The sequence below is a fragment of the Pleuronectes platessa genome, chromosome 5, assembly GCF_947347685.1.
Source record: "Pleuronectes platessa chromosome 5, fPlePla1.1, whole genome shotgun sequence".
NCBI classification, from domain to species: Eukaryota; Metazoa; Chordata; class Actinopteri; order Pleuronectiformes; family Pleuronectidae; genus Pleuronectes; species Pleuronectes platessa.
This window is the reverse complement of record NC_070630.1, coordinates 6,088,104-6,112,403: the sequence shown is the minus strand read 5'-3', so window position 1 is coordinate 6,112,403 and position 24,300 is coordinate 6,088,104. Positions and strand designations below refer to the sequence as shown.

The 24,300-nt window shown below is 42.4% G+C and overlaps 1 protein-coding gene across 8 annotated transcripts; it reads right to left on the bottom strand.

The window, feature by feature from the left end:
• Window positions 1–263: 263 nt before the first annotated feature.
• stim1a (stromal interaction molecule 1a) lies at window positions 264–23,609 on the bottom strand. 8 transcript variants are annotated; one of them, XM_053422203.1, is made up of 15 exons: window positions 23,421–23,608; window positions 22,566–22,698; window positions 18,780–18,910; window positions 16,662–16,776; window positions 15,256–15,367; window positions 14,677–14,792; window positions 11,436–11,613; window positions 6,704–6,881; window positions 5,848–6,015; window positions 5,535–5,635; window positions 5,149–5,378; window positions 4,242–4,334; window positions 3,713–3,776; window positions 3,322–3,432; window positions 264–2,917 (listed from the first exon to the last, which is right to left on the bottom strand). In XM_053422203.1, exons 2-15 carry the CDS (start codon window positions 22,681–22,683, stop codon window positions 2,407–2,409), a joined length of 2,226 nt encoding a protein of 741 aa, XP_053278178.1. In that variant the 5' UTR covers window positions 22,684–22,698; window positions 23,421–23,608; the 3' UTR covers window positions 264–2,406. The 8 variants fall into 8 exon arrangements, with proteins under 8 accessions (XP_053278178.1, XP_053278175.1, XP_053278180.1 ...); XM_053422207.1 differs by having other exon boundaries at window positions 2,895–2,917; window positions 3,359–3,432; window positions 23,421–23,603; XM_053422200.1 differs by having other exon boundaries at window positions 3,359–3,776; window positions 23,421–23,609.
• Between the last annotated feature and the right edge of the window lie 691 nt (window positions 23,610–24,300).

Here is a 24,300-nt window from a genome sequence, read left to right as displayed (position 1 = left end):
AAGAGAATAAATCTTTATTAAAAGGAGACAAATTATATATTCAGTTCCTAATTGTAATTTGTGTTACTACATGAAAAGGTTTACATGCTGTAATGTATAGAAAACATCACTTTCCTCAAACTGTCCATTGCTGTAGCTCCTCTTTTCAGCCTCTGTCTGAAACACTTTGGATTTAGCTCAGAAACAGTTTGAATACACTGAAAAACTTTTTAAGTGTTGTGCCGGATGTAGTGTGGTGCAACATCTAAACATAACACCTCGTCTTTCATTCAAAATAGTTTATTGCTGTCATGCAGAAGTTCCATAAAAGTCGAGACCATCACAGAAGATGCAAAATGATCATGTTCTCTGTACAAATATACCATGTATGTTTCCATAAATAGAAGCTCAAGATGAAGACAGAGAAACGGAAAGTGTGGTGGGAAGTAAAGAGCCTAAGCTGATCCACTCTTCTAACCCAATATAGGTTTAGTTATAGCAGTTGACATGCATCAACAATACGGTGCAGTGTACTGGGTGCAGACGGACACACACTAACTCACTCACACACACACATTCAGATGGTATAATCCATTTACAGCTGTCGTGCAAAATAGGCTTCAATCGACACCTTTAAAAAAAGTACCATTAGGAAATTGATTATTTTTCTTTTTACATGGTTTCTTTAAATAAAATATTTCGTCTTGTACATCCAAACCACGTTACATTGTGAGGCTGGGGAAGGCCGACTGTTTTCTGCAGCACTTTTTGGTAGTTGGTTGATCGGGAGCACCCTAAGTCTACCGGTGTCCGCACTACTGAAGTAACTCACCTACGACTACTGATGCATAGTTTCTGTGCTCGTATACAAGAAGCTGTCGATATCAAACCGGCACAATGTTTCCTCACGCTGCCCTAATCTGAGAAGCAGAATTGTCCCTGTAACAAATGTAAACATAGCGTCCGCGGGGGGACACCGTCATGTGTTCTGTGTAAAGGGGGCGTGGCCCGACACAATGCAAAATACAAGGCCTCTGACAGAGAGAGATTTGGCACATCGACGTGATTGATCGTCTGCACTGGAGAAGGTGGATCACAGAGATACCACGTGAGAATTTCTATCACATACAGAGCAAATCTTATTATGCTTTGTAATTTAGCCCTTACCAGCGCCCCCCCCCCCTAAATCATCCACCTGAATAATCAATAAACCAGATTCAACAAAACAGAGTAACAAAAAAAATTCTAAACTCTAAATTCAAAGGGAAATGTTGGATTCAAATTCAATTTAAAGATTATCCTAAAAACACACACAAAATTGCTTCTTTTGTTTTTAATAGTTGTGGCTAAAAATATGCTTCAAGTATTTTGTGTTAAGGTCTTTAATAAAGTTCTTGTTTTTTATTGGTAGATTTTCTGTTTAACCTTTTGGTAATTCAGTTAAAAAAAAAATTGGTAACATTTCTGCCCAGGGACAAAAGGATACCTACATCCAAGCTCGTCATTTGAACCAGGAAACTCAAACACTGAATAGTACGTACACAGAAGTCGGAGAATCAGACAACTATCAGGGGTGAACCTTGACATTTCAGCAAAGCATTTCCCAACCCTGCAAAACGATCCTTTTGTAACAGTGCAGGGAGATTAACGTCTCGTCCAACTTTCTCTTGTGGACAACGATGTCCTGCTCTTGGGTGCGATCCAAGAGCTGCAGGTTATTAATACACTGATGTTAATCCTAACGACACTTAACACTTTTTCTGACAGCCTAAAGAGAAATGTGAGAATATATTCTAGTCCGAGACGTGTGAGACCACACACCGGCCGTAACAGAAAGCTGAATGAGCCGCTGGCTCTTCCAAGAAGACAACAACAAAAGACAGGATAAGTTGTAACCGTCAATAAGAACAAAGTACTCAGTGGAAATAAAGGAGTGAGCATTCACTTTGGATTCGTAGGTAAGGTGGTTAGGTCGCAATAAAGGAAACATCGAGGATCAAAGCGGATTGACGACGAGAACCAAGCAAACACTAAGAGCATTCGAGTATCAATCAAACAAAAGTGAAGACATGCAAAATGTTATAGATTGTAGAACAAGAAAGAAAAACCTACTGGGAAACCAGTTTTTCTTTGAGACTGGCACAAGTTCCTGCAGAATAAATAATACTTTACATTCCAATGTACAAATCTACCCAATCCCCGCATAACCAACATTGACCAAAGAAGCAGATTAAACTCAACAGCTGCTTGCTCCCACAGTTTCTCACAGTAGGTGTCGTACCTACACAAAGATGCAACGGCAACAACTGGTGAAGACGTTTCACCATCAATGAACCACAAAAACTTCCAAAACCTATTTCTTCTCCCCAAGAACCGACCAGAGGAATTCAGTCCGACAGCTCTGACAGCCTGCAGTTCATGTAGCCCTTATTTCCTCTGCTTCTTGAAGATCTTGAAGGTGTGTTTCTTGCGGCTGGCAGTGGAATCTGTTTCTTCTCCCGTTGAGCCGCTGTCCTCCTCCAGGGGGCTCTTCTTGGAGGACAGCTGCGGGATGCGGCTGTTAACCTTTGGCCCCACGGCCCCCAGTTGCCCTCCTGTAGGTGACGGTGTGTCCGGTTCGGTGGAGTTGGGGCTGAAGGAGCGGGACGACTCTGACAGACTGTTGATCTCTCCCAGGCTGGGGGACTCCTCCATGCTGTACACCTTCTTCACGAGAACCGGGCTGTCGGAGGCGAGCTCGACGGGACTGAGCTCGTGGACGCGGTTCCCTCCGTTCGGGGTGTGAGCGTGCAGTGAGAGGGCGTCCTCCGAGCGACCGGACAGGCCGTGCATGAGAGAAGTGGGCTTGATCAGGTGGCCTTTGGAGCTGTAGGCTGACAGCCGATCCCCGACTTGGGAGAGTGACAGGGAGGATTCAGAGTCGGAGCGGTTCAGGTCCCTGTGGAGGCGAAACAAAAAAAGAAAAGTTAGCGGAAGTGAAAAAAACTGTGAAAACCAGTTAAAAGTTGAAGCCTTGCATGCTGTGGAAGATCTACGCTACGTCTGCAAAGCCATGGACACGCTGGGCACAGCCTGGACTCTGGAACTCCACACTTGTTAGTTGTGCAAACAAAGAACAAAGGGACCAATGAGACGGGTCGGAAGAGAGACAATGCATAGATTGTATAATGATTTCAGGTGCAATGATGTAAAAAGCTAAATGAAAAAGAAAACTGAAGAAAGCAGGACAACTGAACTCAGTTTAAAAAATGAAGAAAAAGTTGCCCTGAATATGATGCATGTGTTAAAAGAAATGAAAGCGAAAGAAATTGGATACAAAACAAAACAAAAAAACACACGCACATGCGCTGTGTGTGGGAAATGGAGAAGAGATGGGTACCCGAGGCCGTCGCCGCACGAGGAGTGAGCTTTGGAGACATCTGAGAAGGTGAAATCAGGAATGGGGTCCATGGGCTGGAAAGAGGCGTGATATAAATGGGAGGAATGAGGGGCTACGCAACCACCCACAGAGCTGGGTAAACAGGAGGAAGAGAAGGAGGACAGGGACTGGGGGCTTGGGATGCTGGTACAGATGATAGAGGGATGAGACACGGCCGAGGACAGAGGGGGCAGAGGGAGGCAGTCGAGCTGCCCAAACGACTGGCTACGAGCTTGTCTGAGGGCGGCCCGAGACCGGGATGGGTATGGGGATCCCTCGCCCTGCTGCCCTGGCGACAGACAACTCTCTACCAACCTCTGGGAGCCCATGGCCAGCTGGGGGTCAATGTAGCGTTGGCGCAGGGACATCATACTGGGAGCTGTGGGAACAAAACAACAGAATTATCAACAATCACTTCACAGAAATAAGTCGGAGGGAGACGGGGTGACTGAGCAGGGAATGGGTGATGAAATATACTTTTCTTGATTTTAAGTGGCATTGAACTATGTAAGTGTTACCAGCTAAGATAACCTGCTTACAATGATAAATATTACACAATAATTGGCTCTTTCGTTAAAGGAGTTGCTCATTTACACTATAATACTATGGGTGAAGGAAGGGCTGGACAGGGTGGTGATAACATTAAGAAGAGGGGGTAAAAGCAAGCAACTGAGGAAAGGTCAGGAATGTTTTGGACAAACGCAGCACTGTCTTTTTCTTTTGCAGCGTTCTGCCAATTCAAAAGTTTTCCAGCGTTGTGTGAGCGATTGAAGGTCAAGGGGGGGGGGGGGAGACAGGGATGTCGGACTGAAAAACTGAACTGGGGCATGAATAAATGGCCAACCAGGATGTTTCCACACGGGCTGAGAGTCTGAACCAATGGACCACAGTTCACTGGCTCGCCGTTCCAACAGCCGGGTGCCGTCTGTAGTTCGGCCTATGAGGCGGCAATGGGAGCCAAATGCCAGAGAGGTGGTGGAGGGAGAGAGGGAGTGCAATTAATTTTGATTGAAGACTTACTCGTCTCGGCAGCTGCAAAGGGAACCTGCAGTACAACTTGTGCTCGCTGTTAGTCAAACCTGGTATGTTTCAAGTTATAATAGGAAATCAAATATACAGGCCTTAAAAACAGGGCCGATAAACGTTATGGTAATTGTGTTGTTTTTTTGTCTGGATTAGATGATGTGTGTTTTGAGGAATTCTTGTGTTTTCGCATGAGGGTTAGATGAGGAGCTTTGGCATATTTACAGTAATTACAGAAATGAAATTGAGCACCGACTGTGCTATAACTTGTGTTTGACCCAAAGCAGCTTCAAACGGTCTGTAGCACACATCAGAGGACACAACCGCTACAAACAGGTCAGCACGGAAACTTGTACTCAAGATGAAGTGTATTTTTCATGACAGTAAAGTTTCCAGAGGAAAGTCAGAGGCTTCAGTCTCCTGAATCGAGTCCAGTTAACACTTTTATCCAAAAAAATGAGAACAGTTAACAAATGATATTCAACTGGACAGACATGTGACTTTACATGGTACAAAATATACAAATGTAGAACAATACACATTGATGGACACAAGTGACCCCACTACCTCCATCACCAGGAAGAACATGAGAATAAATGTGTGTAATTGTAGCATTTAAGGTCCAAATTCTCATGAGGGCTGATATTTGGATTTCGAAGACGGGGCCTTGGATTGTGTTCGTTTGCTAATCCCCACTGAATGGCCGAGAGATTCGGATGAACCCTTACATTGCAGAGTTCCGGGCACCATGTCCTCGTCCATGTCGTCCATGTCGTCGGACATGATGAAGTGCTGAGGCGTGGCTCTGCCGCCCGAAAAGGTGGAGTCGAGGTTGAGGGCGGAGGCCAGGGAAGGAAGGCCTGGGTTGTTGACGATGGTGAAGCCGGTGAGCATCTCTATCTGCTGCCAACGATGAAGCCTCTCCCGCAACGCAGCCGTCACCTCACCCAGGGCTTGTCTGAGAAGGAAGAGGAGGAAGTGGTGCAGGTTAAAATAAGTGAGGAGGAGAACTAACTTTTTCAATAAACCTGCATCAAGAGATGTTAAATCAATATGGGACAAAAGTAAGCAGCTTCTAAGTTGCTCAGTCAAGTCGGTGTTTTCACAGACTCACTTTGCTGACAGTATTTTGTGGTCCACGTCATCCAGGGAGGAGCTGTGAGCCACATGGAAAGTCCCGAAGAGAGTGTTCCTCTTTTTCTTTATCTTCTCTGCCTGTGCAAACAAGTGACCAAACATTTATCTCAGCTGTATTGACATTAAACACGTGTTCATAACATACGTGTGTGTGTGTGTGTGTGTGTGTGTGTGTGATGTTTCAGGGAATCGTGTTTGCAGACATACAACAGAACTTTATGTATATATATTTTAATTAAGTTAAATTCAACAAAGCCATTATAATTTAAATGGTTTAAATGCGTGCGTACCCCTTCTTTGGCAATCAGGAGCGAGCGTTCAGCGTTTTGCTTCTTGATGTTGTAGTACTGCACTTCCACCTCATGGGTGAGCTGCAGCCACTTCTGGAGAGAATCCGGCGGCGACCAGCTGCTCCGTGACTCCAGCTCCTTCTCAGCTTTCTTCAACGCCATACGCACCTGCAACACGTAAAATATTAACTGACAAATTAACACTTTGAATTTTGAGTCTCTGAAATTATTATTGTTTCATTGTAATATATATTCTTCCTTATGAAAGAAGCTAAAAACGACATTTAGCAGAAAATATTAAATATTAGATGAAGGAAAAGTTATGAATATCCCTTCCCCGCCATGTCATATCTCTTTGCTATTTATGAGCCTACACATAATTCTAATGCCATGATTGTTTACACAAAGTACTGACAAGAATCAATCTAGACCTACAACAGAAGCCTAAAGGATCACATGGACCCGTGTGTATGCTGAAGGACTGAATGCACTACAGTAAGCAGTGAACAGACCATTCAACAGATCGTTGAACACTAACGTCAAAGTGTGTTGTAACAAAACCGAGTCTGAAACCTTTGCATGTCTCCAGTTTATCACTGTGAGAAAAACTGTGTGTGACACACGCGTTTTAACTGGATCACAGTGATAGTGCCCCAGGCAGTTTTTCTTACTTGTGTGGGCTGTGCTGTTCCTGCTAAATTCCAAATGGACTTCAGTGGGTGTGTTAATACTATAGCCAGTGTGACTCTGATGGACCTAAAGAAACTGCGTTGTTGCCACGGTAGAATTGTATAAAACCCTATCCATTCATTTATATTCCTTTTATCCCTTCATGTTTTAATCTCTTTGCCAGTACCTGGTCCAGCTCTTCTTCTGCGTACTTCTGGCGACTCAGTTCGTTCTCCGTGCCCTCACGCAGCTCTCGCAGTCGATGGGCCTCCTGCTTGGCTGCGTTGATCTCATCCCTCAGCTTCTGCTCCAGGGTCACCTTCTCCACCTCCACCGTGCGGTGCTCTTCCTGGGCGATCTGCAGCCTGAGGACACATAAGAGGAACAAACAGATAACCGTTATTTCTCAACTTCTGTTTCTCTTGAAGGAAAAATATTCATGACTGCACGATGAGGCTGAACAAAGGAATGTAGAGTAGTGGGCGCCTGTGTCATTTTCTATGTGTCATTTTCTATGGACACATGACGTGTAAGCATGTGAGTAGCATGTATGTGCGGAATGCAGAACTTGCATTGGTCATGCCTCACCGGAAACAATGGCTGACACATAAAACAAAGAGATGGGGTCAGCTGCTAGGCCGCTCACAATAAACTGACATCAGAGGGAGCGGAGCCAAGAAAGGGAACAGCTGTGGTGTAACTTTAGAACAGTACAGTGTGGTACCCAATGCTCCCGCAGTAACCAGAACATACGAGTGTTGGTGTAAGTGGAGGATAATTTTAGACCTGCCTCTTGAAACAGTTTACAATGATTGTCACTTATGACATAATTATTTGTGCTTAGACACACAAACACATGATTTTTTATGTACAGTCTTTAAAACTCAGGGTTATTTGAAGATGAAAATTAAGGGCTTATCCAATCAGTCACTACAGTGTAATTTCCAAGTCCCTGTATGACGAGGAAACTCAACAAAAGTCATTTCTGTTTTCAGACTCTTAATGTTTTCCTTAGATCTAAAGGGCAGGTCAGTAATACTATCTCTCAGTCATAAGGGAGCAGCACTCGCCTGCTGCCGGACCGAACTAGAGCAGAGGGAGCAGAGAAGGGCAGAGGAATGAAAGTTGATCCCTACATCTCGCTATGGAAAATGTGGCTGGTGGGCCGTCCTGCTAATGCTTTCGACCCTGACCGCTGCCGTTCTCGAGCTAAGATTCATCAGCACTGGCACGGCAACAGAGAGAGAAGACGCCAAGTGATGTTTCAGCTCACCAGTGGTTTAGGGGCTCAAAGGATGCAGACACAGTGTCTGTACAGACTTTGTGATGAAGGTGAAGAGGAACAGATTCATTTTTATAATTATATTAGTATATTTATCTCACTTCTTATTTTAATTTTGTGAAATTTTGGAAATCGAGGATTAAAGCAGAATGTTGGCGTCCAGGTCTCCCTGCGCGTCACACCTCTGACTTAGCACATGAGCTGACAGCAGTCATGCTTAACACCAGGGGCAGGGTCAAACAGTGTCGTAAAAGGCACCCAGGAAGTAAAGCTCTAGTCAAAGCCTCCTCCCACTGCCTCCCAACAGGGAAGCCATGGCTGGGCCAGGCTACTTGACACCAACACAGGATCTGCTTGAAGGTATGGAAAGAGAGCAGCTGGCAGCAGGGATCAGGAAGACATGCACGGCTAGAGACAGAGGACATACCTCTCTCCCCCTCACCTCCTAAAACACGTACTGTAACAGAGAGTCCTTTCCTCGCAAGTCACACCGACCTACAATCACACACAACACAATATCCCTTCCACTGCCACAATAGGGATGGCAATCAAAAACTGGTGCCAGACAGTCTGAACCATTTGGAATCACAGGCCTCTCAGCTCAACAATTCCTTTGCATTGTGCGCATTGCAAAAAACAATGAAGTCAAACTAATGGTCTTTGTTACTGGAAACTTGCAACAAGGTGTCATAGCGGAGAGTAAAACACTTTCCTGAAGCCTAGTTTCAGTTCTCATTATTTTGGCAAACTGGTTATTTAGAGTAACACCAACATGTTAGTGGAGAAACCAGCAACAATTCCAGGAATGGCACGAATTAGACACTGATGCGGAAAAACCTTTAGCCGATTTTTTGAGAAAATTGAATAGTGCATTTATTAAGAAATGTAGTGATATGCAGAAATAACATTGGTCTCAGGAGAATGTTATCAAAAATGTTCCTCTTAAAGTGTTAAAGACAGACACAGACATCTTTCATTTCTGACTCGTCAAGTTTCAAAAACCTGATTTCCCAACATCTGTGTGGGTCATAACAGATCATATAACAACACAGGCTGAAAGTTGCAACTCATCCATCCCCTGTCTGATGTTCCAGAGTCAGGAATGTGATGGAGTCATGAGGCACCGCCTGTCATTGCTCCTTCCTCTGGGCCAAAAAATGGGACTGAGCCTCTCCCTGGTTATCAATCTATCTCAACATGACATAACCAGAGATTAAACACGTTCCATTTTGGCCACTCTGAACTTTCATGTAGGCTCAACCTCAGGTCGAGTGAAATTGTAGGAATATCGTAAACTGAAGGACAGATAATGACGATTAGGATGTTTCCAATGAACAACATGATGCTACAACAAGCTCATACTGACCAAATGTCATTTTGTATACTTTATCTTGCAGATAGTGGCATCTGTACGTTAAACCAATCTAATAATAAAACAACTACTACAAAAATCGTCTAATGCTTCAATTCGATCATAGAAAAACTGCAACTTCACAGAGTTCCTGTTCTCCCCCAAAACTGCTTCCATCAGAAATACTTACAATGACACAAGAAAACCTTGTGGATTTAAACATGTAATTTCATTTTGTCACGACTAAACAATTGAATGGCCCCATCCATGCACCTCTGCAGTGCCTAATCCTTTAAATAGCTCAAAAACACTGAGCTGTAAATGAGATGAAGCTGTGAATGAGTGTCCTTTAAAGGAATAAAAGGAGAAGTGCACGCTTAAAAGCACATTCCCTGTATTCCTCGAAGTATTAAGAGGATCAAAAAAGTGAGATTTGTCATATAAACTTTAGTTATTAGTCATGATGCTCTTAACAGCTGTATAAGCATTCTATTTGGGGTGCTTCATTTCAAAACATTTAGTCATTGAGGCAGCAGAATACACCAGGTTTGAGCATTAGGTATGTCGTGCCAGAACAGAACCCTTACAATAAAAGGATTATCCAAAATCTTCATTGAAAAGGGGCTAAACTGCAATGTATTGCATATTCACGTGTTTCTGAGAATCAGAGAGCAAATATCAGAAGTTTAGTTTCAAGTCTACCATCATCCTAGAGTGACTTATTTGTTTATTTCCCCCAAATTCTATTCCTCAAGACCAAAATAATCTTTGCTAAGGACCCTATTGCAGCCACTTCTGCATAATCACCAAAGGCTCTCAGGTTTTTTCCCTCCAGTCTCCTGAAGCCGTCATCTAAACCCATCACCGGAAACATGAGCAAGTTGTCGATGCGACCACGTTACCAGCAAACCAACCATCTCTGATGGGCTCCACACTTTACCAGGAAGACGATTGGCTGCTGTACTGACAATTGAGATATCTCTTCACCTCACAGTTTGTGTTAGTACCAACATTACTCTGTGTTTCACAATATAAAGTGTGGATAATTAATTAAGGAAGCCGAACTGCATGCAGTGATCATTTGCGTCTGTGGCCTCACAGCACGAGAGGTAACCACACTGTCCCATGATTGTATGGTCATTTCTACTCTCGACTGAAAACTGACATGTTGCAGCAGATTTTCTGATATCATTTAGTAACAAGCTCTGATTTCAGCTTTGTGTTACATGCAAACTGATCACTCAACAGAGAAAGATAGCGACAGAATATCTCTCAGGTTTTAGACCATGTGACTTCAGGACAACGTTAAGAGAATCCAGTTCTGCCCTTTCACACAGGCAGCCATCAACCGGAGATTGAATGAGATGAGTTCTGAAATGAATGATCAACAAGCCCCCTTGCTGGCTGTGAACTATCTGAACACTGACCATCTCTATTCACACAGGGGCTCTACTGGACATTACACAGACAAGGTAAAAGAGAAACTGGCAGGGTAAAGTATATTTCATGTCCGGTTTGACGAACACAGACATTTGCTTTCACACATACAGCTCCTCTGGGTAAAGACAAAAAAAAAGTTCAGGGTTGCAATGAATGTGTGAAAGCAGCTTTTGTCTCTCAAACTGCCCCCCCCTCTCCCTCTCATGTAACAGAGTCGACACAGAGGTGCGTCTCAAAAAGCTTCCTACTATGATGACACAGAGTTGTACAGAGTTGTCGGACTGGCTCGAAGAGCATTCCAGCCTTTCAAGCAACAAAGCTAAAATCAACAGTCATTTACCTAAAATATATAAAATGTTCCACTAATGTTCTAATATAATTGAATGGTTAAACTTAATGTCTAAGACTCGTTTAAAGTCAATGTATTTTGACTAATTTGTCTCAAGTTGAGTGAAACGAATCACCTCTGATGACCCGACAGTCTTTCACTTGCAACTTTAAAACAGTGGTGACTCTGTGTCAGTGAAATCTATTGATAGTTGTAAAGGAGTAATGACTGTAGAAAAATACACAGGGTTGAGAACCATTACATGCAAACTCCTAACAATCCGGCACATCTTTCTTCTACATAGTAAAACTTTGCTCCAAGTAAGTTTAAGGGAGGGCAGAGGTAGTGCGAAATAAATGTATTATTTGCATTAAAATGCATTTGATTGATATTTAAAAGTTCTCATGTGAAGGCAGATAAGGCTGTGCCATATTTGAAACTACACTTCATAAGGGGTGGGGGGGGTGAAACTGTATGTGTGCACAATACTGTGTCTGAGTTGTGGGAAAAACCCTCACTTCTGTTGCAGGTCATGCAGACTCTGCTCAGCTCTCTGCAGGCCCTCCAGGTCGGTCATCATCTTCTTCATGTGGTCCTTGGAGTAGCGTTTCTGGATGTAGGCAAACCAGCAACCACCCATGCCTATGACAATTGACACTACCAGCATGAAGTCCTTCAGGTGGTTATGTCTATTCACTGTGAGAAAGAGAAAAACGAGGAACCTTTAGTAAAGAAATATCAAAATCATACGGTAAATATGCAGAGGAGGACAATTGTTATTCGGCCAGGAAATGCATCAAGGACAAGAGACAAAGCTGCTCTATGAGCACCTTCACCAGGATGTGGTGTGAAGCCTGCACACGAATGCAGCCTCGTCATACCGCAAGTGTTGCGGCGCCACACAAATAGACGAGTCAGTAGCAGTAGGGCTGTGGTGAGAGGGGTCTAGAGCAAAAGACCACGATAAAGCCAGCTTAACACGGCCTATTTCAGTCTGCTCACCGATGCTCATAAAGAACATGCACACAAAACCAAACAACGGCAGCTATAACGTTTTGGTACTAATGAGAAGCTAAGACCTTAATCCTAGATGAAATTACTCTCAACAGCTAGGATTTAGGTGTGAGTACATTGCCATGTTGCCATTGCTAAGAATTCTTTGCTTATGAAAGTCACAGCAGCTTAGATGCAGCAATCAGAGTTGTAAGAAGCCTTAGATTCGACGCAGATTTCTGCTCAGGTGACTTATTTTTCTTTTTTTCAAAAGGTCTTTTCATCATTAAATCCAGAATCAAGCTTGAGTATCACAAAGTCAATTTGATAGGTCAGGAGAGAATTGCCATGCAGCAACTGACACAAAGACTGATATTCAGCCTTCAAAGCAACACAATCGTTTTTCTTGCAAAACCTGCAAAGGGGTGTGCGGGAAAGAGATGTAGAAAACACGACTTCTACTTCCTGGAGTGAGAGATAGAGGAAGTGAAGTGACAGTTAAAATACATATTACATACAAATTTCCCTTCTTGCATAACATCATGATGCCATGGCAGCTGCAAAGACACTTCTTCATAATCGTCTTCCTGCCTCACGTCCGTCCCAGAGAGATAAGACAAATCACACGTGACACATGAATCCTAATTTAACATGTCTCTCCACATGAGGCCTCTGTATGGAAGACCTGTCACATCACTGAGTTTCCAGCTTGTGGTAAATGATGGTGGTAGAATAGACCTGTGTATATTCCTCTAGACTTGCTGATATAGCCCAGAACAAACACAGGTTCATCAGAGCCGAGGATCTCGGACCAGCTGTTACTGCTTTTGTGTCGTAGCAACAAATCAGAGGTGAGGACCGGAAAATCTAAAAAGACTGTAAAAGGAACCGGTTTCTACAAGTAAGAATAACTACACTTCAGCTACATATGAGCAGTCAATATTTGCAGATCACTTAAGTCTTAGCAAACAAAAGAGATCTCCACAAAATGAGGTCACGATATGTAGACGTGCTATATTTGTCTTGGATCTGCATGGTGACTGAGTGCAGGTGCTTAAAGGAAATGAGCGTAGTCTGTGATAATATCAAATACTTTGCTTATAATAGACTCCTGGCTCCATTTAGTGCTCTAAAACAGGAAACACCATTTTGCCCTCTATGCAATTTGCCTCATTCACTGTTTTTCAAGAATACAGAGAAAGTAGGAAGTGACATTTAATTAACCATAAACAGGAAACGGCTGGACTCCACCGTGCTCGGGTTAATTATTACACAGCTGTTGACGGAATTAGATCAATCCACTGTGACAAGTGTCTCAACATGCTGCTGCTGCACACAGTGGGTCGGGCTGACTGTTTGTGGGACTTTGAGAGGCTGTCACAAGCAGGCAGCTTCGGGTGTGAGGAACAAAACCTCCACAATGACACATGTCAGACACAGACCACGACACACTGTTCGCCGCTGAGGGTCGTTTAAAATGCAAATGACCGCTTCTATTAAGGTTCGTTAAATTTACTGTTTCTGCTTCACAAAATACAGCTCTTATCCGTACTCTGCATCTTAATGGGTAAGTTTAAGATGGAGCTCAAAGGCTAGGGAACCCTCCGCACACCATAATACATATTTTGAAGAGGCGCAACTAACTATTATTTTCATTATTAACTCATCTACAAGGTATTTTCTCAAATACTCAAGTATCAGCTCAAGGAGACATATTGAGATCTTGATTTATGCAACTATCAGCCCAAAACCCAAAGCTGTTAAGGTCGCTGTCATATGACAATGAAAATAATTTAATCTTCACATTTAAAAAGCTGCTTGACATCACATATTTGGTATTTCTGCTTGAAAAATTATTTTAAAAAAATAGCAGTTACTCCAGAACATAATTTATCTAAGTTCAGAGACTGCATGAGAAACTACTGACGAGAGGTATGACAGCTGAGACACACCCAATCCCCAAGGGGACGTTCCAAAAACAACAGAGACAGACTTGAAAGATTTCAATGCGTGATAGAGTGATACTGGAGAAGGAGAGAGGGAGAGGATGATCAGGGTGTTTCTTTGTCTAAGGCCGCACACACACACACACACACACACACACACAGAGGGGTGTGTCTGGAGTACAGAGCTGTGTGGTCTAACACTCCTTTAAAAACTGGGCCACCTAAAGTATACCAGTGGGTAAATGAATAAGTAAAATAAATATATAAAGCAAACAAAACCTGATTGAAACATATCACAGGGCCGGTGAGAAGTGGCAGCAGTAGGCGATGGTTGTGACATAATGTTGGGAGGGTGTTAATGTTCCTGCAACTGATGGGAATTAAGGCGAGGTGCTGAGTTTGTTGTTAGGCAGATATTTTACGCCTCTCTAATGAACAGTATTATACAAGTGGAGCAATTCATTTTGGAGATTTGGGAAAAGCCATAAACTTGCTGGAATGATTTTCATTTGAAGCGACTAAGAAGTGTTCTAGGAGCACAAAACTCAAGGATACAAAACCTTTAAAAACCTTTTTTTTTAAACCTAAAAGACCAGTTACCTTCAGACCGGCATAACAATTAGTAGAGGTAGTAGCACTGACAAGTTTTTCAGATGTCCTGCCATTTACAAGGACAATACATGGGCCTAAATTCGAAGCCTTAAAAAAAAAAGAAGTAATGAAACTGAAAATGTTTTATCATCTCTATTCAGGAATTTGGAGTCTGGAATAAATCGCTGGGGATATTGCACTGAATTAAAAAAGGAATGATATCACATACTCATTGGAGCTCCAAAGAGTACAGTGTCCAGGGCTTTCAGCTGCAACTTTTGCACGTGGCTGCGATCCAATATCTTGAGAATGGAGAGAGTCAGCGTGGTGTTCTTCACGGCAAGCCTGAGAGAGAACAGACACACAGTTATTCTGCAAGAACAAGGAAGGAAGAGCAAAGAGCAAAATCTATTTCGAGCCATTTAAAACGTTACCCCATTTCCTAACTACACCAATAGTGAACTAATTATTCTATTTTTGCTCATGTAAGCAATGGATTCCTGTAATTCCAACAAAACAAAAACAATTATAATAATATAATAAATACAATAAAAAAACACTGACTTATTTATATAAGGTAAATAATCTCAACCATATTTAATGGCTAGCCCGATTATTGAAAGTTATCTATTGTCATAAATACACTTTGTGGCTTGAGTCTTATCACTTTCACTCAACTATTAAATATTTATTCCTGAGCAAAAATACCAGTCACATATGAAGTAAACTATATTAGTGGTTTTAGCTGAAGTCACATTTTTATGATAAATCTTTAAGAAACGTTGATACAAGTCATATCATCACTCACCTTGACATGGCGCTGCCATTAAAACTCATCTTGCGAAATGCTTCCACGTATTGTGGCAGCTCCACATATGTGATGAGCCACTCAACCACCTCGTCCACTGTCCAGTTATATACTGAGAAGAAAAGAAAAAACAAAACAATGAATCAACCATTCAACAATGACAGCGCGATCAAAAGCTGACTTCCATCTTAACTTGTGTTTGAATGGTTTTCCCTTGTATCTTTGCTCTAACAGCTCAATTAAGAAAAACAAGGATCCTAAACAATTATAAACATTAAGAATGATTTTCTTTCCCTCTGGGTCAAGCAATAAATCCCATTGTTTGTATTTCACTTGCTAAGAGTCGACTGGAGGCAAAGATTCCCTGAAAACAATAACAATGGCTGGAAAACAGACAATACAGGAGACACTAGTGGTGTTTATGTGTCCTAGACATCAGGGAGGAAGAGATAACAAATTAAATCTGCCACCAAATATTAAATATGACGATTGTACCAAAGGTTGTGTCTCTTTCCCAAATACTCTCCGTCCCCTAGTGTCGCCTTCCTACTCAGCTCATCTGAAATTGATGACACCTTTGAATGGCATGACGGATGGCTGAGTCAGGACTAACCTCAACCCAAGTATGGAGCCAAAACAACAAAGTGTCACTGTCATAACAATTTCAGAACCATCATGTTCCTCTATGACGCAACGCTTGATCACACTAACAAGCTGGGAAGAGAAATCTGCTCCGCAGCGTCTGTCTGAGAGTTAACAGTGTTCTGGCTCTAACCCACCAGAGCCCTGTGCAGAAACTGCAATGCAGGGTAAGCCAGTTCTATGAGCAGAAAAGATTAAAAAAAAAGGGAGAATGGTAGCCAAAGGAAAGAGGTTGAAAAAACAGATACAGCAGAGCTCATGAAAAGTGCTCTCAAGGCAATCACAATGCTCCAGCCACACAGATAGGCAGGAGGAGGTGAGAGCGATGTGAATTTCCTGCTGACAGACTCGATGATAACTCTGCCACTGGCTGGAGCTGATAAGTACGCAGCACTTTGCTTGACATGGCATCTGGTCAACCGCCTTGCTCCTTTGTCGGGCGAGTGAGGAGGTCAAGCGGGGGCAATGTCTGATTCACACATTCAGTCGCAGGGAAATACATAACCCTTGATTTACTGGCTGTAACTGAAATGCTGTTTTTCTTAAGGGCTGGCACTCGTTGTCCCAGGGAGTGCTTCATTCAAACACAAACACTAATTAGTTCAGGTTCAAACAGTCCGTATTGGCAGAGCGATGCGGAACATGGTGAGCAGAACAGGAGTCACCGTCCCACGATGCATACACATAAATTATAAATGTTGTAGAAGAAAAGGGCTGTTAATGCTTCAACTTCAGGATAAAAACACAAAGCCTTAAATAGGTACCTTCAGAGCCCTTCCACGCATTCCACAAGTCCTCCACACTGATGAACTGGTCATCCCCATGGAAGGTGTTATGCTTGGCCTTTGGGTCATGATAGTTAAGATCTTCTCTCAGGAACTGCAGGATGAGAAGGACATTTGTAATGGTTATAAATACATTTTTAACTGATTATGTAAACTGGTCATTTTTAGAAAACTGCATTTCTACTTCCTCTACTGACAATCTTAGCATACAGAACTTGAGTCTTCTTGGTTTGACCGAAGTTTCAACGTAGAATTGTATTTAACCACTAAATCTTCTAATTCAGCAAATGCTCACATATTAAAACAGATTGGCACATTTTTTTTAAGCACATATCTCTACCAAGACCCAACCGTCCACTTATGAAACCACATTTAAATCCATTCAACCCAAATTGTTCCATGGATCCACACCAAATTGAGTAGATATCAGTCTCCTCAATTTGATCAAGATACACCAATATCCCATCAGGAAATAAGTGATAATTTCAAAAAAACTGTTCCTGGATCTGCCCCTTTGCTGGATCTACACCATTGGGTTCTTTCTAGGCCAATATCCCATTATTTCACAAAGTTTTGATCAAATTTGTTCAGTAGTTTTTGCGTATTCCTGCCGACAAACAATCCAACCAACCAATGAACAAACAACAAAACGGACAGAATACATGACCTTGTTAGCTGAGGTAACAGCACAGTCAGTCTGACCCAGTAGAGGTTGGCTGAATAAAACAGGTGGAGGGCAAAGACCACACTTTAAAATGTTGTTGGAAAGTTTCACATCCATTGTGAGGCCTGACCTATTTGCTTCTGTGGGTGTTATGACCCCAATAACAGGAAGAAATGCAATTCTTGTGGCTTATGTGTTTATTTCATTCACACACACACTGTGAGAAAGAGCTTTAAAGAATGAATATCTGAACCATACATGACTCCATCAACTATTCACTGGTCTGGAACTTCATCCTAAAAAAATACAGTGTAATAAAATGTATGGCCCTCTGGATTCCATTCTAGCCCCCATTGGAGTGATAGTCGTCCACTTCTACTGAGCTAAGGAGCCACACTACTTGTCTCCCACTGTTTTGTAAGCTAACTCAGTGACTATGTTTAATAAAAATAAAAAAAAAGACCCTGCACAACATTTTGCACCCCCACAAAAGCCGACTCATGCAACATGTGTGGAAGACAGTAATAGGTCATGGTGCCATTCTTTGCTGATGGATTTGTGTGGGAGGGTTTCACCTGCAGTAGAAAAACCGTCTCTACTGCAGGTGAAATACCACGCTTCTGAAAATACTGTATACTTAAGGGGAAATTAGCAGGACCTGTATAATGGGACCAAGGCCCAACGATTATCCCTAAAAGCCTGATGGAGACTTTGATCCTTGTTATAAAGAAATCAACAACCTCTTTATTCAATCACTGAATGATAAAAGGAAGCAGGACTATGTCGTCAAGTGCTCTTAATTGTATTTCTCGGCTCAAAGACACTTCAGATACGAGTGGGTACTACATTGGGTTCTTTGCTTGGAGCTATTTGCATAGCAAGTGCCTCTTTCTCAAGGCAGAAACGGTTGCAGTCATGACACAGCTTGCTCTGGTCTGGCCTGAACCCCATGACACAGACTGAACTAAACCGAATGAAGACTCCAGAGGAGGCCGACTCAAGGCCACAGCGTGTAGTTTAGACTACAGCACAGGACCACAGCTGCATGGAGTCCACACAGCAACTTTCAAGGAACCAGTGACGTCTGAGAAGCAACAGACCCAACTTATACTGACAGCAGTATACAGCTTTTTGAGATTTTCTAATACATTAGCCAATAAATACGTATTGTTTTTAACTGGTAATAATTCCTAAGAAATGTAAGTCTGTTTTGCTCACATCAGAATCTACAACATGGATGCCAGTAGCAACCAGCCTTCAGGAAAAAGGCACCGGAGACAATCTGACCATTACATGGGCAAAACCTCTGGCGAGTCATGATGATACCTGTTAGCCTTCTTCTTTGGACTACCTCTATGAACGTTCGAGCCAGAAGGCACCCTTCATCAAAGCATCAGTTCATTATGATGCCAAATTCGTAGACTGGTACTTACGCCGTCCGTCTCCGACACGTCTACATTGCCGTTTGCGTCATCGTCCATCTGCTTGTGGATACTACGGATAGCCTCAAAGTTGAGAAGGGCGTTCTCATCCTTGCACAGTGAGTCATCGATGCGACAAAAATCTGGTGGAGAAGCAGTCATACCAAGGTGTTAATGGAATTTTGAAAGTGATGGGTCAACAGCATTATCAGTATTATTCACATTTGTTAGTGTTTGTCAGAAAACGTTCTGTGTTCACCTTGATTGATGATAATGCTGCTACCAAGACAGTATATTATTACAACTACAGCAGCTTCTAATCCTACAACAACTACTACTACAAAAAGGAGATTAGACATTTAATCTGCATGCAGCTGTTTTTTTTTTCAAACGCTGTTATTTGTTAATACTCTAAATTCATTTTTAGTTCTCATGAAAACTTAGAAACACACCTGTTGCACCAGGAAGTTAAAATACAAGTTCTTTTGTTTTAATGACTCTGTAAAGAAAAGACATTAAAAAAAAAAAATCAAGTCATTTAAGAACTTGTGTGAGTTCAATGCTACAATGGCTCTCTTGATCCCCCTCGTCATGTGATGGCCAGACAGGTTCATGGCTTTTGACCTTTTGTGCTTTTTGCAGAATAGTCAGGATGCAAAGTCCCCTGCTGGATTGCTCTTACTCAGCCTCTCTCTCGCAAAGATAACTGAACTGTAAAATTCTGTTGCTGCAGACAAAGCCTCATTTATAACTGAGACTTACACTCAATATGGGGATGGTATCAGGAAAGCAGATACCACGGGTGACAGACCTACTACGCAGAACAGAAAGCGGCCGTGTTCCGAAGCTGTTTTTGTAAAAGTATTTTTCATCAACATAAAAATGTCATCAGGAAACCTGTGTTTGTGTGTTTAAACTATATTCAGCATTTCGACAGAATGCTTCAGTAACATGTTAGGATATCAGTGTGTATTAAATGTATATTGGAGTAATTATGTGATCAAGCCTTCTGTAATTTAACTAGTGCACCCTGTGTGCTCCCTCTCCTCCCTGAGGGATTAGAACTTCTCTGCCACAGATCAGAGATAACATCTCCACTCTAGCTGAGAGGAAACTTGTTTAGCGTGTGGTGCAGACAAACTTGCATGCTATGTGAAAGGGCATGTCAGGAAACCTGCAACAATCACAGTAGGTTTATTGTTGTATTTTGATTTAAGCTGTGTGGCTGAAGTAACTTCACAAGTAAAGTGGTTCTGAATGTGTCTGAAGCAAATGTTTTATTTAATTCATTTGAAGTCTGTCTTATACAACCACTTTATTCTGTGTGTTACTGCCATATTACTGTTAAATTACATTTTACAAGATGTATGTCAACACAGGTTGCTTGGTTGTGCATTTCGTTGCATTATACCCACAAAAGGGGAAGGTGAAGGTGAGGGGGCTCTTTCAACAATGTGAAAGAAAAGTTTTCACTTCCTAACCGGATGCAAGCTTCTTTTTTTTTTTCTCACCAACAACGAGCACCTACAAAAGTTTTTTCCAGAACTCTTTAATCACATCGCCAAGGTTTTACTGACGATAAAGTTTGGTTCTATTTTGCTTTGGACACTTTTTGGTTGAACAGCTGAAAATTCTTCTCAGAGAAAAAAACCTTCTTGTCATGTAGATACATCATGTTTGTAACAGTGTGGTGTCATACACGGCCGAGCTCATGTCGCTGTTTCAACTGACACAGCTTTGTCATAAATATTGTCGCCGATAAATAAGTGTATAGTAATCAGGTGCAGGCATTTGCTTTGCATTGTGCTGGCGTGCTGGCAGATACAGCGTACTTCCCCCCCTCCCGCTAATCAACTCATCATATCAACCCTAGCGTTCTTTACTCCACATGTTATGACAAGTTGGCTTAGCAGCAGCCGAGACAAAGCAGAAAGTGAAAACACGCCTTGATTTAATCTCCGCAGCAGATCCTGTATCCGTGAATGGTTTAATGCCTTTTGCTTCTCGACATGAAACCACCGAAGTGGACCTCGGAAGTATGGAGGCACAACCTGAACTTCTGTGTAGTGAAAAGTTAATGAAGGGAGTCGCACTGGGCAAGCATTCAGGCTTTAGAGAACCTGGAGAACGACATACCTAAAAGGTAATTGGTGTCCCACACATTCACTCAGTCGCATCCACTGTGTCTAACAAGGAGTGACATTTAACCCGGAGAAAACCTACCCCCTGCAACACTACTACACAAAACCTGGCCCTCTTTCTCATTTGGCTTGCAAATCTCCAGAGACACAAGATAAGATATTTACATACCAGCCAGTCAGTCTTTTTTTTTTTTAAGAGTGAAAGTTATGCAAGTCACCCTGTGTGCCTGCATGTAGATAAAGAAAACATCCGTAACTTTGCCAGCTCATAACTGAAGTCGCTCTGCCCTCAGTTGTTGAAGGCAGAAGTTGTTCTGCCTTTAAAAATACCTGTAAAACTTTGAAAATCCCTGTCAAGAACACATTCCTTCACACACTGTGACCTCATGGGCCTGTTACAACATATGTTTGTAAAACTCTGCCCTGAGTGCAAAATGTGTACGGACAACTTAGACCATGCTGCACCTGTTTAACCGCCCTGCTCAGCAGAACCAACAAAAGATCCCAGTAGTGGCAGGTTTGAGTTTTTACTAAGAACACAGTGGCTAATGAGTTTAAATATTTGAAAATGTAAACTTGAGCAGCAATTAAGACACAAATGATAAAACTCTACAGGAAAAATACCCTGAGTCATATCTCGTCATCACTGGCTCATTCATTGCCACATAAATTCAGGTTCATGGGAAGCTCAGGGCCGTGCCAGATGCAAACACCGTCACACTTCATGTGGAATCCCTTCACGAATTACTGCGAGAGGTTATCTTTACTCTGCCATCTTTTTAATTTCACCCCAAAATGTTTGAGCCTTAAATTAAACCTTAACTTGCTGTTAGGGGAACCCAACACTGGCCTTTACTCTGTTACATTAGTTTGCATAGCTGGGAGACACATAAGTTTAGATGTGTAAATCCAAGTTGTAAGGGTCGACATTCCCATAGTAATTAGTCCTCTGCAGTACAATGACGTCTGTGGTCAAATGGTTTAGGTCAGCTTCTAATTTTAGAAGACATGCAATGAAAACTAGAATGTAATATTTGCACTACAGAATTAGTAGTACTTACATTCTCATATATTCATTCTACTCAGTAATATATTTTATTTTCTAATTTATATTTAAGATGTGTATATATATATATACATATATGTTTTTAAACACTTTAGTTTCATCAAATTTTATTTTAGTTAAGTTTAAGTAATTGTTTTGCTTGTGTGGTTTTGACTGTTGTATGTAATTGTTGTGCACATGACAAATAAAGTCTTGAACAAAATCATTAACAAAAACAATTTCTGTTAATGTGTTTTACTGCCAAAAGTAGGAGAAATGTTTCTGATGCACAGTTTGACTGTTGATCTCTGATTGTGACACTTCTACTGAAGGCACATGTGAAACCATTAGCTCAATTACCTTGTGTTGGACTAGTGGGCTTGATAGAAGTTGGAGGACGGGGCTTAATGGAGAATGGCACCTGGACTATTCTCAGCATGGCTACGTTTAGTGGCTGCACAATCAGAAAGATGTCGCAGCAACAGTAATGCTCCGACTGCCAATCTGTAGTGTGTTTGTGTGTGTGAGTGTGTGTGATCTCAAAACTACAGGTGGATTGAAAACGAACATGTGCAATACAACAGCAGATGGAAACCCTGGCTGATCACTCACCTGGAACCCCACTTTCACCTGGACTGTCCGACGAGGGCGAGCTCGTCTTCTCACTCCAACTTTCTCCAGCGAGGCACAGGCAAAATATCCACAAGGACACGCATGTGTTGAACTCCATGACTGGTGGTGCGAGCTGTGGAGAAGACGACAGAGAAGCACGACGGTGGCAGCTTTTAACCAAATGTGACGCTTCGTAAATAAATCAGACGTGAAACACAATGCGAGCGCTTTGTCTCCTGCGGACATACGACACCTCGGCGGGGAGAGGGGAAGTGCATTCATCCGCGTCAGAATACGGTTAGTTACATAAAAGATGCCTCTGCAGCAAACACATGCGATCACTCCTCTTCTTCCTGGATGAATCAGTCGTTAGCTGGCTAATGCCTGGCTTAAGCTTGAGGAGCACTTAAAGCTGGACGAGCATTTTAGGGTTAGCAGAAGGATTAGGGATCTTGATAAAAGATCCTAGGAGAGACATAATACGATTATAGAAAGTAACAGCAGCCTGGGTTGTTTGTTTGTGTCTGCTGCTTACCTGACAAGCCCCAGCTAGCCAGCCAGTCAGCCAGCTAGCTAGCTAGCTAACGTCTCGGCTAACTAGGGATTTGAGGTGAAACATCCCCAAAAAAAAGAAAACATTCACATGAACTCCTCCTGTTTGTTTTTCCTAACTGCTAATTTATGTCACCGTCGACTTCCATTCACCGCAGACGTGTTACCGTTAGCCGACCGGTGATGTTTTTTTAGCTAGTCGCGAGCCCTGTCAAGTGTCGTCATAAAGCGGAGAGTTTTAAGCTAGGCTAGCTAAACATGCTAACGTCAGAAGAAGGAGAAAAGCAGCGGAGGAAAGTTCACCTGTCATGTATCGCGGGCGGCGGACGTGTGGTTTCAGCTGCGTGTCAACATCCCAGCAGATGTTCTTCGGACGATCCTCCGGAGTTCAGGCTGCGAACTCCACCTCCTGTTTTGAAAAAAAAAAAAAGTGTGGGCTCTTTTTTTCCCTCCGCGATCGAGACCGAAGCGAGAAAAGCCGCAGAATGTGGAGGCACTGTGAGTCTGTCTTCTTCTGCAACACCCCCCTCCCTGCCACCTAACGGGCCACTGGTCCCCAGCAGCGAGTATCGCCCCCTAGCGTCCGCAGGGTAACACCGTGGATTACCAGGGGCTGCTCAAGTGCGTCATCAAGCGGTAACTCTAAAGCATTACACCCTAACGCCTGCAGGGATGTTCAGTTTGTAATTCCAGTCATCACACATTTTATGAATTGTTGTTTTCTTTGCGCTAGAATGGAGCCTTTATATTTTAATACTTTATGTTTACATAATATGGAGGCTGCCATGTTTTTTACAGTTGCCCAAACAGGACAAACTAAACACCTTTTATTGTTTGTTTTTATGACGACTGAAGGCGAACACATGTTTCCTTTCATGTTTGGAAGTGGAGGGTGAGGTGAGGGGTTTTCAGCTGCAGCATGACACTTCACCACTAGATGTCACTAAATTCTACAAACTGAACCTTTAAAGAAACAATTACACAGCCTCTCACTTCCTGCAGCAGTAAGACTCTACAACCAGCTCTTAACAAGGGTTTATTTTACTATCTTATTAAAAAGATAGGGATACTGCACAGTGGTCTTGGTGTATAAAATAAAACACCACAATGACAATATATTCATGTATATATTAATATATTGTATTGCACACACGCTTAAAGAATTATTAAAGTCACACTACAT